The sequence below is a fragment of the Suncus etruscus genome, chromosome 4, assembly GCF_024139225.1.
Source record: "Suncus etruscus isolate mSunEtr1 chromosome 4, mSunEtr1.pri.cur, whole genome shotgun sequence".
Taxonomy (NCBI): Eukaryota; Metazoa; Chordata; class Mammalia; order Eulipotyphla; family Soricidae; genus Suncus; species Suncus etruscus.
The window spans coordinates 18178434-18196230 of NC_064851.1; the positions used below are offsets into that span (position 1 = coordinate 18178434).

General features: G+C 43.3%; 2 protein-coding genes and 1 pseudogene across 2 annotated transcripts; 1 reads left to right on the forward strand and 2 right to left on the reverse strand.

Annotated features, from left to right (window-relative positions):
* Nucleotides 1-235: 235 nt before the first annotated feature.
* On the reverse strand, nt 236-2241 carry LOC126006645 (phospholipase A2, membrane associated-like). Its single transcript, XM_049772139.1, has 4 exons — nt 2202-2241; nt 1857-2001; nt 1508-1614; nt 236-378 (listed from the first exon to the last, which is right to left on the reverse strand). The coding sequence occupies exons 1-4, from the start codon at nt 2239-2241 to the stop codon at nt 236-238; spliced, it is 435 nt and encodes a 144-aa protein (XP_049628096.1).
* A 6661-nt stretch (nt 2242-8902) lies between these two features.
* LOC126006988 (microtubule-associated tumor suppressor 1 homolog) lies at nt 8903-11004 on the forward strand (annotated as a pseudogene).
* Nucleotides 11005-14835: 3831 nt separating this feature from the next.
* On the reverse strand, nt 14836-17074 carry LOC126006989 (phospholipase A2, membrane associated-like). Its single transcript, XM_049772521.1, has 4 exons — nt 17035-17074; nt 16692-16836; nt 16134-16240; nt 14836-14978 (listed from the first exon to the last, which is right to left on the reverse strand). The coding sequence occupies exons 1-4, from the start codon at nt 17072-17074 to the stop codon at nt 14836-14838; spliced, it is 435 nt and encodes a 144-aa protein (XP_049628478.1).
* Between the last annotated feature and the right edge of the window lie 723 nt (nt 17075-17797).

Here is a 17797-nt window from a genome sequence, read left to right on the forward strand (position 1 = left end):
ATTCAGTCATGTCCAGGGATAGGGCTACTGCTGTTGGATAGGAAGATGGATTTGGAGGCAAAATAGTGGAAACTGAGACTGCTGCCTCTGGAAGGGAGAAAAGACCAAAACCCCAGGGGAGTGGGTGGTGGGCAGGGAAAGAGGTTTTTCTGCATTTTCAGGCAACTTGATAAGGGTGAGAAAGGAGGTATGAGAGAAGGGAAGTCAGGGCTGGCTTCTTGCTGGGATAAGGCTCTCAACACTTGGGGGCCTTGCCACTGCAGTTCTTGTTATTGTAGTATTTTAACTTTTTATTATAGCTTCTACTGTTGTTCTTAAAGCAGAGGGCAGCCTTTTTATCACACTCACACAGTTGTTTTCTACATGAGTCTTGATTGGCTGAAATAAGAAAGCAAACAGGTGAGTGGTGATTAGTACTCCATGACTTCTTGGAATATTCCCCTGAATTCCAGAAGGTTCCATTATGAGACAAACACTTATAGTCCAAATTGTCTTGACTAAGAGGAGACAGACATGAAACCCTGAGGAGCTGAGGTCCCTATGCAGGGAACACACAACAGCCTGGGAACACCTAAAACTACAACTATCACCTTCTCATAACATGTGCCTGGGGCAAAACTGAGCTCTTCTGTGCGCATAGTCATAAAAGAAAGCATAAGGACTGGGTGAGTGGTAGTTAAGTGGAGACTGAGGGGAACATTGGAGAGAAGCAGTTGAAGGGTGTGTCCTGAAGTATTACTCAGTATGGGAACTGCAGTGGTCCCAGGTGAATACCATGAATGGGATTAGAGAATTATGGGATCTCACCCACCATCCTAGGCTCTGTCTGATCAGAAACTATCTCCTATCCTGTGCTCTCCCTAGGTCATGGATCTGTAACAGCTTCAGTGACAGCATCAGGATGTTCAGGGATCAGAGATGACTGTGAGGTAGTTTCCCCTCACAAAGCAAACTTCACGGAGAGGGGGTACAGGTGTTACCAACCAGCCTCACACTAGGGACCAGCCTTCTCCCAATTTCATCTCTGTCCTTCTGGCTTTCTACATCCATGCTACCAAGCAGATACTCCAGTCCCAAGCATGGTGAATGGCCACCTCCACGTTAACATATTGAAACCTGCTCTAGGGAGGGACTTCTCTTTTAAGTGTCCTCACACCCCTGAGCTGTGGAATTCCTACCTATGGAGATAGTGCCCAGGGATGGCCAGTTGGTAAGGTGTCTGTGGTGACTGAACTGTGGCAACTTCCTTGTGCTTCTTGACCCTGCTCCCTGCTCTTCTGGGAAGGGCCCTGAATCAGTTTGAAGTCACCCCAAGCAGATGTAGACATAAGTAGGTTGCTTATTCCACATCAGACTCCTCACCAGATTGTCTTTCATTGTCTTCACTTTCCGCACAGCCAGAAGCCTGGGGCAAGACACTGGCCCCTGCATCCCTATCTCTATGTCCAGCACTGTGACTATGTCCTGCACACAGGAGGACTGGGTTGAGGCATAAATATTTGCTTACCACAGATGATTTGGTTCCCTTTGTAATCAGCTTTGTAGTTCAGACCTTTGGTTCCACATCCCTTTTTCATCAGCTGGCGGTAGCAACAGTCATGTGCAAAGCAGCACCTACAGCAAGAAAACCCATTAGATGCTGGCCTCAAAATTCCAGAGAGTCTGGTACACTAATACCATTTTTGAACAAGGATAGTATTTTGTGATATCAGAATATTCTAGAGTATTTTTAACATGTTTGCTGCTTTACAGCTGAGCCCTCCTGTGTCTATAGAAAAAAAGCATTATTCTGAAACCACAGCCCTGCTGAGGGCTCATAAATATTATGAGGGAAGGTAGGGCTGGGGTGGCCTCACCGGTCTGTTGCATCCTTGGGGGATCCTTTGCCTTTATAGCCACAATAGCAACCATAGAAGCCATAATCGGTTACTGCATTCTTTCCTGTTACTTTATTAATCATGATTCCAAAATTCCACAAAGCCCCATGGGCTGGCAGTAGACCTAAAAGAAAATTGCCATGGTTGGAGTAAATGCATTTCTGTCCTCCCTCTCAATCTCTGTGAACCCCTCCCATAAGTCACCCTTTTTCTTTCACAGGGAGAGCCTGAAACAAGGGTCAGAAAAACTGAGCTAAGGGTTCTTCCCCTGCTCCCCATCCTGTGCTGTCCCCCTCATTACCAGAGACCCAGACCCACTCTTACCAAAGGTCACGATCATTGCCAACAGCAGGAGGATCTTCATGCTGGAGTTCTGTGGGGCAACACACATGGATTGTTCTGGACTCTTTCCTAGCTGGGACCCTTCTGCTCTGCTCCTGCTCTCTGCTCACTCTATCACCTCTGACACTGGAGTATACAAGGCAGCAGCAGACAGGCTCCACTCGCCATGCCGTGTCTGGGTCAAGGCACCACCAAACAGAGGATACCAGCAGTGCACACAGAGCCCCCTTGAGCCCTCCCAGATCTTCTGAGCATTTCCCAATCATGCAGGCTCAAATCCATGCAGCCCCCACAGGATAAGCTGGCAGATGGGTCACCAATATACTGGCAGATTCATATGGCCCCAGAATATGTGTCCTCTATAAACCGAGCTTTTTGGCACACCCTGGAATAATGGTTTGTAATTTCATGCATGGACAATGACTACTCTTATTTTCCTCAGAAAATGCTCAAAAACATAACTCTCTCTTCAAGACTTTCTCCCTCTTGCTAATATAGCCTGGCATAAATACATATGTCTATAGTTATATTCCTGTATATATACATATTTCTGCACACACATACCTTCACACACATGCCTGGATATATCCCATAATACACATGTTTCTATATGCACATGCCTAATATACATACATATTGCTTGCACATATCTACACAAGCACCTATGTCTGCAATATATACTTCCTCACACACAAGCTTCCCACAAACCTTTACACACATGTCAACATATACAAACTTTATTCACAATTGTGAGGCTGTCAGCACAAGCTTATACTCACAACCACGCAACACATTGTTCACAATTCCCTCTTGTAAACACCAAACCACATACTTGCTTTCATATGTATATATACACACATGCTTATAGACATATACACTACAGGTCACTTTCACATCAGCCAAGGATCAAGAATTCCTAATAGGACATAAATTCTATTTACCTCTCTGAGATGCTTGACCTGATACCTCTGAGTGATCTTTTTCTTTATTCTTAACTCCCACTCTCCTTAAATAGTAAAGGTTGGAGTTGTAGGAATACCCAATGGGGGTGAGCTTGTGTTTTATGTCATTCCTGGCCTATCAATAACAAATATTATGTTTGAAAAAGAACTGGCGGTTCTTTTTAAGATTATAAAACATTTTAGCAGTAACTATAGGGAAACTGGAGGTGAGGTTTTAGGGTGAGATAGAAGGCTTTTTATTTGAAGAACCTGAACAAACACAGTACAGCTACCATAAGGTCAGGGAGAGAGGGGAGCATATGCACATGAAGGATTTTAGTATGTGTACATAGACATAGAAAGGAAGTTTCTAGGTTTTTATTGGCTCATTCCTTTAGATTTGAAGGAAATATATATATATATTTATATATTATTATATTATATTTATATAATATTATATTACATTTATTATATTATATATTTATATTATATTTATATATTACATAATATATATTTATTATATAAGTATATTATATTTATATATATGTAAATGTGCAGAGAAAAATAAAAGTGGGGAAGCAAGTGTATGCTGTGGTCAGTGAAAGAAACCAACCAGGAGCCTGGAACAATGGAGGCTTCATGGTGGCAGGTGGCCTGCATGTTACCTAAGTGTGCACCTCATTAGTTTACTCAAGATAGCTTCTTTGAAGTGATTCCTCTTTGAAGATGAGCCTTTGCTATCAAAGTTAAGTGGGGTACTTACAAATACAAGTAAAGGAAAAGGTGAAACTGAGTTGACGCCAAGATCTGACTCTGAGTCTGGAGCTTCAGGATTCATGGTGATGACAGTAGTTTTCTAGGTGGTGAAGATGTTAAAACTTAGGGGGCTGGCACATTACAATCCAAACAACATGCATCTAAAACAATTTTTGTAGCAGAATGCTACCAGTTATGTAGTCAATTGTTTTAATTAAATTCAATGGTCAGTGTCAAATTTAAAAACTTTCCGTCTTCTTGGAGTTAGGCCCTGAATATCTATTAAAAGAATTTGGACCCTGATGAACACAGATGCAAAGATCTTCAACAAAATTCTGGCAAATAGAATTCAATGCATCATCATGAAGTCATTCACCATGACCAAGTAGGTTTCATCCCACGAATACAAGGATGGTTTAACATCCATTGAGCAATCAACATAATACACCATATCACAAAAAGAAAGACTAAGATCATATGATCAGATCAATAGATGCAGAGAAAGCATTTGATAAGGTCCAACACCCATTCTTTTTTTTTTTTTTTTTTTTTTTTTTTTTTTTGGTTTTTGGGCCACACCCTGTGACGCTCAGGGGTTACTCCTGGCTATGCGCTCAGAAGTTGCTCCTGGCTTCTTGGGGGACCATATGGGATGCCGGGGGATCGAACCGCGGTCCATCCTAGGCTAGTGCAGGCAAGGCAGGCAAGGCAGGCACCTTACCTCCAGCGCCACCGCCCGGCCCCCCAACACCCATTCTTGATTTAAAAAGAAAACCCTCATTGAGATGGGAATGAAAGGAACTTTTCTCAATATAGTCAAGGCCATCTACCACAAGCCAATGACAAATATTATTATCAATGTAGATAAACTAAAAGTTTTCTCCTAAAATCTGACACAAAACAAGGCTGCCTTCTCACATCACTCCTATTCAACATAGTACATAGCAATTAGGCAAGAAAAAAGATATCAAGGGCATCCAAATAGATAAAGAAGAAGTTAAGCTCTCACTGTTTGCAGATGACATGATAACATATTTAGAAAACCCTAAGGACTCTGCCAAAAAGCTCCTAGAAACCATAGATTCATATAGCAAAGTGGCTGCCTACAAAATTAACAGGCAAAACTAAGTGACCTTCTTATAACTAATAATGATAGGGAAGGAATGGACATCTAAAAACAATCCCATTCACATTAGTGCCCCACAAGCTCAAATATCTTGGGGTCAACTTAACAGGTGAAGGACCTATACAAAGAAAACTACAAAAGCCTGCTTCAAGATATAAGAGAGGACACAAGGAAATAGAGACACATACCCTGCTCATGGATTGGCAGGACTAATATTATTAAAATGGCAATACTCCCCAAAGCATTGTACAGATTTTTTTTTTTTGGTTTTTGGGCCACACCCGGCAGTGCTCAGGGGTTACTCCTGGCTGTCTGCTCAGAAATAGCTCCTGGCAGGCACGGGGGACCACATGGGACACCGGGATTCGAACCAACCACCTTTGGTCTAGGATCGGCTGCTTGCAAGGCAAACACCGCTGTGCTATCTCTCCGGGCCCCAAGCATTGTACAGATTTTATGCAATCCTTCTAAAGATACCCATGACATTCTTCACAGAAGTGGATCAAACACTCCTGAAATTCATTTGGAACAACAAACACCCACAAATAGCCATAGCAATCCTTGAGAAAAGGAATATGGGAGGCATTACTTTTTCCTATTTTAAACTGTATTGCAAAGCAATAGTTATTAAAACAGCATGGTATTGGAATAAAGACAGATCCTCAGATCAGAATAGACTTGAGTATTCAGACAATATTCCTCAAACATACATTCAACTAATCTTTAATAAAGGAGCAAAAAATTCAAAATTGAGCAAGGAAAGCCTCTTCAACAAGTGGTGTTGGCACATTGGTTAGCCACTTACAAAAATGCGAACTTAGACCCCCAACTAACACCATACACAAAGATCAAATCCAAATGTATTGAAGACCTTGATATCAGGCTGAAACAATTAGGTATATAGAACAACACATAGATAAAACAGTTTATGGCATTGAAACTAAAGTCATCTCAAAGAAGGAAACAACACTCTTCAAACAAGTTGAAGCATAAATAAACAGATGGGGCTATATTAAGCTGAGAAGCTTCTGCACCTCAAAGGAAATAGTGCCTAGGATACAAAAGCCACCCACAAAATGGGAGAAACTATTCATTCAATACCAATCAGACAAGGGGCTAATCTCCAAAATATATAAGGAACTGACAAAACTTAAGAAAAAAATATAATCCCATCAAAAAATGGGGAAAAGAAATGAAGACACTTCCTCAAAGAAGAAATACAAATAGCCAAAAGACACATGAAAGAATGCTCCACATCACTAATCATCAGGGAGATGCAAATGAAAACTACAATGAATACAAATCTCACACCACAGAGACTGTCACACATCACAAAGAACAAGAACAAATATTGCTGGCAGGATGTGGAGAGACAGGAATCCTTATTCAATGTGGTGGTAATGCTGTCTAGGCCAGCTTTTATGGAAAACAATATGGAGATTCCTCAAAAAACTGAAAATTGAACTCCCACATAATCCAGCTATACCACTCTTAGGGATATACCCTAGGAACACAAAAATACAATTCAAAAATTCCTTCCTCACACACCTATATACATTGCAGCGCTATTTACAATAGCCAGATTCTGGAAACAACCAAGATGCCCTTCAACAGATAAATGGCTAAAGAAACTGTGGTACATATATATAATGGAATATTATGCATCCATCAGGAGAGATGAAGTCATGAAATTCTCCTATATGTGAATGTACATGGAATCTATTATATTGAGTGAGAGGGAGAGAGATAGGCACAGAATAGCCTCATTCATCTATGGGTTTTAAGAAAAATTAAAGACATTACTGTAATAAGGACCAGAAACAATAGATTTAAGGGCTGGAAGGGCCGGAAGGACCAGCTCACAATTTGAAGCACACCACAAAGAGTGGTGAATGCTGTTAGGGAAATAACTACACTAACAACTAGCATGACAGTGTTAAAGAATAAGAGAACTAGGATGCCTGTCACAAACACAGGCATGGGTGGGGGAGGGGGCATTGGTGGTGGGAATGTTGCACTGGTGAGGGGGGATATGACTGAAGCCCACCTACAAACATGCGTGTAATCATGGTGCTTAAGTAAAGATTTATATAAAAAAATAAACAAATTGGTAATGTTTGGGCCAGAGTAGTAGTGCAAGCTGTAGGACATTTGCCTTACACACACTAACCCAGGACAGACCGTGGTTTGATCCCCCAGCATCCTGTATGCTCCCCCAAGCCAGGAGCAATTTCTGAGCACATAGCCAGGAGTAAACCCTGAGTGCCACCAGGTGTAGCCCAAAAAACAAAAACAACAACAACAACAAACTGAATTTAAGATTCCATATAATACAGCAATTCCACTCCTAGGGATACATACACCCGATGATCACAAAAATACTAAACAATAATGGCCTCTGCACTCCTATGTTCATAGCAGTGCTATTTACAATAGCCAGAATTTGGTGACAACCTAGATGCTCATCAACAGATGAGTGGCTAAAGAACCAATGGCACCACTATACAATGGACTACTATGCAGCTGTTAGAAAATATGAAGTCACAAAATTTGCTTATACGTGGATGGTGGTGAAATTTCCCAGTAAATATCCTGAGGAGTGACATTTCAGGAAATCTGTAAATAATAGTACTCTCTCCCACAGGGGATACTATGAGAAGAGAAAGAGAAAAGCCTGTCAGCAGGCATTTACCTTGCACATGTGAGGCTCAAACTGGGGTCTGAGCAATAGCACAGCAGTAGGTTGTTGTAACCAACTTCCCCAACTTCTGCCTACCTTACCTGTTTGAGAGGGGTCTGTGGTTGCTAATAAAGGTGTTTCCTCGAGGGTGTAAGGGAGATTCAGCAGAAGCTTGAGGAGGAGGAGGCAGAATGGGGAGATGAGAGATGGTTGGGTACAGAGAGACTGTTTAGCTTAGACGCCACATATGGTGCTAGTGTGGGTATCCCACACTAGATCGGGACCCAGGAGCGAGCCAACTGGCAGCCGAGCCAGCATCCCGAGGATACAGCAAATCATTTCGATTTCAAATCGTCTTAAACAAGATGCTTTCACCTGTGATGGAAAATGAGGAGATGGACTGTTTTTCCTTCCCTCTCATTTGAAATGATCTAAACATGAACTAAAATTGCGAAGTTTTTTGGGGCTGGAGAAATAGCACAGCGGTAAGGCGTTTGACTTGCATGCAGAGGGACGGTGGTTTGAATCCCAGCATCCCATATGGTCGTCCGAGCCTGCCGGGGGCAATTTCTAAGCGTAGAGCCAGAAGTAACCCCTGATTGCTGCCGGCTGTGACCCCCCCACAAAAAAAGGAAAAATAAAATAAAATTGCAAAGTTTTAAAGTTCATTTTTAGGATGAATGATAATTCGGATGACAAGACAAGAAAATGAATTGCAACCCTTATTTATCACTGATAAAAATGAAAATATTTATGTATGCAACCAAAAATCACTTACACAGACTTCATCGAATTATGTGAATTGGAGTCCTGCCAATCCACATGACATGGTGATTGATCATGAAACCAGCTCTGCCATGGACTTCGGTCAACATATTTCTTCAAACCCACAGCATGTTAAAACACTTGATCACCAAACATTGTCAAATGATTTCATTAGTAAAGGGATAGTAGATATGCATAAGGATCCCACATGTCAGCCTTCAGCATATGTTATAAATACAGAGGACTCCAAGTACATAGATTGCCTTTATTCCCTGAAATCCCTTCAGGACCGGAGAGTTGAACCTTTCATGTGAAGATCTAATGATTTAAACTCTGGCTTGCCGATAAACTAAACCTTTGACCCGGAAGATAAAGCAAACTGTACCTTCATATTACACCCTCCCACTCCAGAGAATCAGTCTTTGCGTGCCACTGGAAGTCTGCAACCAATTTGCATGGAAAGTGAAAATGTATCTGTATCCCATTTGCCTTGTCTCTTAGCCTGGTTCTGATAAGATGCATGAAAGAAAAATGAATTGCATTAGAGACAGGTGTGAAAACCCCCACATCACAACACCAACAGCGCAAGACGCAATGTACACAGCTTTTGCTGATGTGATAATGCAAACTGATGTTTTTGTTCCAGATTCTGAAAATCAGCATCAACATTCTTCAGGAAAGATGACATGTGAGCACACAGGTGGATCACAGCAAAGACTAGTTGGAGAGAAAGAGAAAAAGCCTTCAACACCAGGTTCTGATAGTATGGGTGATTCCAGTGGATCTGTGTTACAAAAGCTCTTTTGTTTATCCAAAGGTGAACCCAATAATGAGATGCATTCACAGAGCTCATTGGGACTAAAGGACGTTGGCCAACATCTAAGAGAGAAACAACATCCAGTTGTGTCAGAGATGATGAATTCCTTTCATCAGGGCCAATTTTTGATTCAATTAAAGCCCAAATATTGTATGCTGAGAATTGAGTCCCTGTGGTTAATCAGACACCACTTATCTCATTTGAAGAGGATTAGGGAATCCAAAATCATGCCAAAGAATTGATCGTGAGTAGCCCATCAGAAAAAAAGTGACTTCATCATTTGAACAGAGCTGGGATTCAAATGACGCAATTGTTAACACAGCAAGGATTTTACATCAACGCCAGTCCTAAAACTTACAAATTCCACCTTTTCTATGTCACCTCTTAAAGCAACAGAAAACTGTAGTCAAGTCGAAAGAATCAATTGGGAGCTTAAAAAGTTATCGAACTTGTAGGGTACTTCTACAAATATGTCTAAACCTACTCTAGGAAAATCACCAACCAAAACTAATATCTCTGTAGGCAACAAAGTTAAGAAAACTAAAATTATAAATTACCCAAGACCAAACTTCAAGAATGTCAAAGCAAAAGTCGTATCTAGGTCAGTGTTGCCATCCAAAGACCCTGTTTTATATAAGATTGCATTCAGACCTCCTTTAACCAGCATCTCATTACCATCATCCGTATCTTCTTCAAAACAGCTGACAACGTTGGGGAAAAAAAAATCAAGATCTAACTTGAATGCAAACACAAATGTAGAAATCCTAATTAACAAAACACATAAGCAGCAACTTAAACTCATTACGAGCCAGGCTGTGCACGTTACAACTCATTCTTCACACAAGCTTCCAAGAACAACATCTGCCATGAAATAAAATCAGGAAGATGTTGACAAAGCAAGTTCTTCTTACTCAGTCACTGGGCCTGTGGCTCCGTTTTTTTTAGATCAAAAGCCTAGTCCCAGTTAAAATGGAAAGACCAGATTGCTTACAACTGACATATGCTTCCAATATTGACCTTTGATAATGAGGGTGAAAAAGAAAATGGGGCACCAGTGGAAAAAAAAGTTGGAAAAGGAAATTTTGAAGGATAACTTTGAATATGGTTCTCTAGTTTTGGGTTCTGCTTCAAAACCTGCAACCGCTTCTGGTAGTATATCTAAGCCTGACTCCTCCAGTTTGAAGAAAATGCCTGCTCCAAAAGCCAAATGGGTGCCTTCCATTTCTTATTTGAGGAGGAATAGCAGCAGTTCTGATGGGACCCCAACTCTGCTGAGGATCAAGTGTGTGTCCACTCCTGCGGGCAATGCTCTCATCAAGTTTGAGGAAAAACCTCCCAAACCAGTCTTTCAGAATGGCTCTTCAGCATCTTTGTTTTTGAAGCCTACAGTGCCCAGAGCACACACCCACTTAGTAGAAAATCTTGGAAAAGTTCCTTCAAGAAAAAGTTCTTATACAGCTTTTAATACAGTTGAAAAGGGCAGGCAGAAGTCTCCCAGAAGCTTATGTATCCAGACACAGAAATCTCCAGATGTGCTCCCCTCTGAAAAGACACTTGAATTGACTCAATATAAGGCAAAATGTGAAAAACTAAGTGGATTTATCCTGCAGCCCCTACGACCTGGCTGGGATAACCGCAAAGAAATGATCCACAGGCAGTCAGTTGAAGTTAGGAGACATGCAGCTTTATTAAAGGCCTGAGCTTTTGTCTTAAATTAATGAGTCCTATTGTTGGTAGGGGGATGGTGAAGCCTTTCTGGGCTCGACATGGCTCCTGCAGCCCCTATGGCCTGGCTGGTCTGATGGTTACAGGGTGAGGGCAGAGAGATTCACAAAGCAGTCAGATGAAGTTCCAGCAGTCAGCCAGCTTTATTTCATGGTCCTAACTGCCATGTATACCTCCTCACATGGCCTCTTATACTAAGCCTTTCCTAGAAGCTACTTCTCTACTCCTCTGGCTCTCTCGGCCTGTCTCCCTTTCAGCTGCTTTTTCCAGGCTTCCTAACTGGCTTTCAGGCTGACTAATTCCCTTTGGTGATGTTACTGCTGCTTCTTTGATGATGCTCAGTTTCTGATGCTGAATCTCTGATGATGCCTCTCATACCCTTCTCTCTCTAACTCTCCTTCTTATCCCCACTTCCCCCCCATGCAGACTCCTCTACCTGCCCATTCCAGGTGTGGGCAGTTTTGATAATTCAGGTGGAATAAATAATAATAAATGTGGGGGAGGGAATATCCACATTCTCCACCTTTTTTTTTGTATTATTACCGAAGCATTATTGATAGGTCTATAACCGGGATACAACAGAGATATATGTATAAAATTATTACATAAGATATACAACATAGCAATTGGGAAACATTCAGCAGGATAGTTGAGAACTTTCTTTTTTTGTTTGTTTTTTTTTGTTTTTTTGGGCCACACCCATTTGACGCTCAGGGGTTACTCCTGGCTATGTGCTCAGAAATCGCCCCTGGCTTGGGGGGACCATATGGGACGCCGGGGGATCGAACCGTTCCTTGGCTAGAGCTTGTAAGGCAGACACCTTACCTCTAGCGCCACCTTCCCGGCCCCAAGTTGAGAACTTTCAACTAAAATGCATTTCCCCAGAATTGTGCAAACAAATATTAAAATTAGATACAAAATTTTTTTGTTTGCAGTTAGGCATAAAACAAAACAATGTGATACACAGAGATAAAACACAATTTAAGTAGTAAAACAATGACCGATGCAATAGAGTCAAAAGATTAGCCTAGAAAAAAAGTTGATTATTTTGGATGTAACCCGGGTGCTGGAAGTTCTAAAAGCTGCTGCTTCCTAGCCTAGTCTTGGATCCTCCATCTTCTCCATCGAATGTGGGTATCCCCTCCCCCACTTTATTATTATTTATCCCACCTGAATGATCAAAACTGCCCACACCTGGAATGGGTGGGGAGAGGAGTCTGCATGGGCGGAGAGAGAAGGGGATAAGAAGGAGACTTGGAGAGAGAAGTGTATGAGAGGCGTCATCATCAGAGATTCAGCATCAGATTCAGTATCACCAATTCAGCATCAGATTTAGCATTAGCAATTTAGCATCATCAAAGAAGCAGCAGCAGTAACTTCACCAAAGGGAGTTAGTCAGCCTGGAAGCCAGTTAGGAAGTCTGGAAAAAGCAGCTGAAAGGGAGGCAGAGGCCGAGAGAGCCAGAAGAAGTAGAGAAGTAGCTGCTAGGAAAAGGCTTAGTATAGAGGCCAGGTGAGGAGGTATACATGGCAGTTAGGACCATGAGATAAAGCTGGCTGACTCCTGAAACTTCATCTGACTGCTTTGTGAATCTCTCCACCCTCAACACCCTCACCCTGTAACCATCAGACCAGCCAGGCCACAGGGGCTGCAGGAGCCGTGTGGAGCCCAGAAAGGCTTCACCATCCCCCTACCAACAATAGGACTCATTAATTTAAGACAAAAGCTCGGGCCGGGCCTTTAATAAAGCTGCATGTCTCCTAACTTCAACTGACTGCCTGTGGATCATTTCTTTGCGGTTATCCTGAACCCTCATACCCACCAGGCCAAAGAAGCTGCAGGTGCCAAGGCTGGCCAAGAAAGTTCTCACCATCCATCCACCATCACCCACAACCATCTAGGACTTTTATTAATTTAATTAATTCAACAGGGTGTTTGCTTTGCACGAAGCTGATCCAGGATGGAAGGTGGTTCGAATCCCAGTGTCCTATATGGTCCCCCAAGCCAGGAGGAATTTCTGATGGTTTCAGGATGGAAGGTGGTTCGAATCCCAGTGTCCTATATGGTCCCCCAAGTCAGGAGGGATTTCTGCATAGCCAGGAGTAAGCCCTGAGTGTCACTGACTGTGCCCCCCACAAAAAAAGAGACCCAAATTATAACAAGCTAAACAGAAACATTGACCTGCTACACTGGGAGTCAGGGTGTTAAGGGTGGAGATATGGTAGATGGAGGTCAACACTGGTTGTGAGAATGGCCCTAATTCACTGTCACCAGAAGTCTGAAATACAATTATGAAAGACTTATAATTCACAATGGTCTCAATAAAATTTAAAATTAAAAACAAACAAAATAGGGGCTGGCGAGGTGGCGCTAGAGGTAAGGTGTCTGCCTTGCAAGCACTAGGCAAGGAAGGACTGTGGTTCAATCCCCCAGCATCCCATATGGTCCCCCCAAGCCAGGGGTGATTTCTGAGTGCTTAGCCAGGTGTAACCCCTGAGCATCTATTATTATAAAAATAATAAAAAATAATAATAGCTTACCCTAGAGGAGGGCAATGAACAAATCTGTAACCATGTGCTTAACTAAAGCCATTAAATTAAAAAAATTTTTTCAGAGATTGTTGGGGGCTGGAGCAATGACCATGGCTAGTAGGGCTTTTTGCCTTGCACATTGTTGTCCTGGATTCAATTCCCAGTATCCCATATGGTCTCCCAAAACTGCCAGGAGTGATTTCTGAGAGCAGATCCAGGAGTAACTCCTGAGGGCACCCAAGTGTGGCCCAAAGACAAAACTAAACAAAAAATAAAAGAATTTCCAGAGACTGTAGTAGAGTATGAACTAGGATTCCCTTGAAATCTCTGCTCAAGGAGGCCTGTCCAGGGACTGGCACTGGATAAGGGAATTCCGTGAGGAATGCTGGTGTCCAGCATTGCACTGGACTCCCTTCACAAGGCTGGCAACACAGAATAGATAATACAGAAGTCAGAAACTCTCCCAAACATCAAGAGTCATGCCCCTTTTCCACCAAGTACCACCTACAATAGATCTTACCTAGGAAGATATCTGACTTTCACTTTTTTGTTTTGTTTTGCTTTTGTTTTGGGTCCACACCCTGTAATGTGAAGGGGTTACTCCTGGCTATGCACTCAAAAATTGCTCCTGACTTGGGGGACCATATGAGAGGCCGGGGGATTCAACCAAGGTCCGTTCTAGATCAGTATGCATGGCAAATGCCCTACCGCTGTGCAACTACTCTGGCCCCCGAATTTCACTTGTGATAATGATGACTGTGATGTGTGAACACAGCTAGTGCCACCTCATCTATTCTCCTTCCCATGTTCCATGCAGTGGAACCCAAGTCACCTCCATTTAGAAGAGGATCTAGGCTTAGAGTAGGGGGCCTAGGATTTCACATCCAGTCCCACACAGCCTGTGCTTTTTAGCCCCTTCCAGTCTAGTGTCTGATGCCATTTGCCCTCACACAAACAAAAATGGGTCTGTACACCCATGCACTCACACTCATATCCAATTTTCCAATGAGCTACTTTATTAGAGTCACCTCCAGGGATACGGCTGCTGCTGCTAAGTAGAAAGACAGACTTGGAGGCAGAACAGTAGAAACAGAGACTGCTGCCTCCAGAAGAAAAAAGAACCGAAACCCCAGCACCCAGTTTTCAGTTTATCTGTGGGAATAGGGGGATGGGCAGGGAAAAGGGTATTTCTATATTTTCAGACAACTTGATAAGGGTGAGAGAAAGGTATGAGAGAAGGGAAGTCAGGGCTGGCTTCTTGCTGGAATAAGGCTCTCAACACTGGGGGGCCTTGCCACTGCAGTTCTTCCTATTGTAGAGTTGGTACCTTTTATTATAGCTGCGAATGTTGTTCTTAAAGCAGAGGGCAGCCTTTTTATCACACTCACACAGTTGTTTTTTACACGAGTCCTGATCGACTGAAATAAGAAAGCAAACACATAAGTGGTGGTTAGTACTCCATGCTTCTTTGAATATTTCCCCTGAATTCCAGAAGTTTCCCTTGTGAGACAAACACTTGTTTTCCAAATTGTTCTTACTGAGAGGAGACAGAAATGGAACCCTCAGGAGGTGAGGTCCCTATGCAGGGGACACACAACAGCCTTGGGGACACCTAAAACTACAACTGTCACCTTCTCATTACAGTGCCTAAGCAAAGCTAAGCTCTGCTGTGTGTAGAGTCCTAAAGGGAAGCCTGGGCCACTTCTGAGAAGAGTCCTGCCCTAGAGCAGGTTTCTATGCTAAGGAGGAGGTCACCATTCACCATGCTTGCGACTGCAGTATCTGCCTTGATAGCATGGATGTAGAAAGCCAGAAGGGCAGAGAAGAAATTGGGAGAAGGCTGGTCATGGTGTGAGGCTGGTTGGTGAAGCTGCCCACCTGTACCCCCTCTCCCTGAAATTTGCTCTGTGAAAGGAGACACCCCACAAACACACACGCCCATCTCTGATTCCTAAATATCCTGCTGCTGTCACTGAAGCTGCTAAAGATCGATGACCCTTGGGAGAGCTCAGGATGGGGGATTATTTCTGACCAGACAGAGCCTAGGATGGTGGGTGAGACCCCATGGTTCTCTAATACCACTCATGGTATTCACATGGAGCCACTGCAGTTACACAATGAGTAATATATTGCTCAGGACACACCCTTCAACCTCTTCTCTCCAGTGTTCCCCCTTCAGTCTCCACTTTGCTTCCACTCACTCATCCAGTCCACACCTCTAACGTATGGAATTTCTACCCATAGAGACAGTCCTCGGGGGAGAACACAGTGGTGAGGTGACTGAACTGTGGCAACTCTTTTGCGGTTCTTGGGCCCTGCTCTGTGCAGACCCTTGGCCCTGACCCAGCTTGAAGTAACCCCAAGCGGATGTGGACATACATAATAGGAAGGGCACCTCTTGTTGCTTATTTCATATCAGACTCCTCGCCATATTGTCTTTCATTGTCTTCACTTCACACTCAGCCAGGAGCTGGGGAAAGACCGTTGGCCCCTGCATCCCTATCTCTATGTCCAGCACTATGACTATGTCCTGCACACAGGAGGACTGGGTTGGGGCATAAACACTTGCTTACCACAGGTGACTTGTTTCTCTTTGTAATCAGCTTTGTATCTCAGACGTATGGTTTCACACCCATTTTTCTTCAGCTGGTTATAGCAACATTCTTGTTCAAAGCAGCACCTATGGGCCCGGAGAGATAGCACAGCGGTGTTTGCCTTGTAAGCAGCCAATCCAGGACCAAAGGTGGTTGGTTCAAATCCCGGTGTCCCATATGGTCCCCCATGCCTGCCAGGAGCTATTTCTGAGCAGACATCCAGGAGTAACCCCTGAGAACCACCTGGTATGGCCCAAAAACCAAAAACCAAAAAAAAAAAAAAAAAAAAAAGCACCCACAGCAAGAAACCCCATTAGATACTGGCCTCTCAACATTCCAGAGAGTCTTCTACACTAAGATCATTTTTGAACAAGGGTAGTGTTTTGTGATATAAAAATATTCTAGAGCATTTTTAACATGTTTGCTGCTTTTCAGCTGAGCCCTCCTGTCTATAGGAAAACAGCATTATTCTTGAATCCTTAGTCCTACTGAGGGCTACAATTATCCAGAGAGAAGAAAGGGCTGGGGTGGCCTCACCAGTCTGTTGCATCCTTGGGGGATCCTTTGCCTTTATAGCCACAATAGCAACCATAGAAGCCATAATCGATTACTGCACGCTTTCCAGTTACTTTATTAATCATGTGTACAAAATCCCACAAAGTCGCATGGGCTGGCAGCAGACCTAAAGGAAATTGCCATGGTTGGTGTCAATGCATCTCTGTCTTCCCTCTCAACCTCTCTCTGTTGACCCCTCCCACAAGTCACTTCATTTCCTAGGGAGAGTTGAAACAAGGGGCAGAAAAACTGAGCTAAGGGTTCTTCCCCTGCCCCTCATCCTGTGCAGTCCCCCTCATTACCAGAGACCCAGGCACACTCTTACCAAAGGCCATGATCACTGCCAACAGCAGGAGGATCTTCATGCTGGAGTTCTGCGGGGAAACACACATGGATTGTCCTGGACTCTTGCCTAGCTGGGATCCTTCTAATCTGCTCCTGCTCTCTGCTCACTCTACCACCTCTGACACTGGAGTATACAAGGCAGCAGCAGACAGGCTCTACCTGTCCTGCAGTGTCTGGGCCAAGGTACCACCACACACAGAGGATACCAGCAGTGCACACAGAGCCCCCTTGAGCTGCCGGGCACTTCGCAATCATGCAGGCTCAAATCCATGCAGCCCCCACAGAATATGCTGTATGAGATACAACAGCTGGCAGATGGGTCACCAATATACTAACAGATTCATATGGCCCCAGAATATGTGTCCTCTATAAACATAGCTTTCTGGCACACCCTGGATAATGGTTTGGAATTTCATGCATGGACAGTGATTACTCTTTTTTTTTTTTTTTTTTGATTTTTGGGCCACACCCGGTAATGCTCAGGGGTTACTCCTGGCTATGTGCTCAGAAGTTGCTCCTGGCTTGGGGGACCATATGGGACACCGGGGGATCGAACCTCGGTTCGTCCAAGGCTAGCGCAGGCAAGGCAGGCACCTTACCTCTTGCGCCACCGCCCGGCCCCGACAGTGATTACTCTTATTTTCCCCAGAAAACACTCAAAAAAACACAACCATCTCTTCAAGACTTTCTCCCTCTTGCTAAAATAATCCTGGCATAAATACATATGTTTATAGTTATATTCC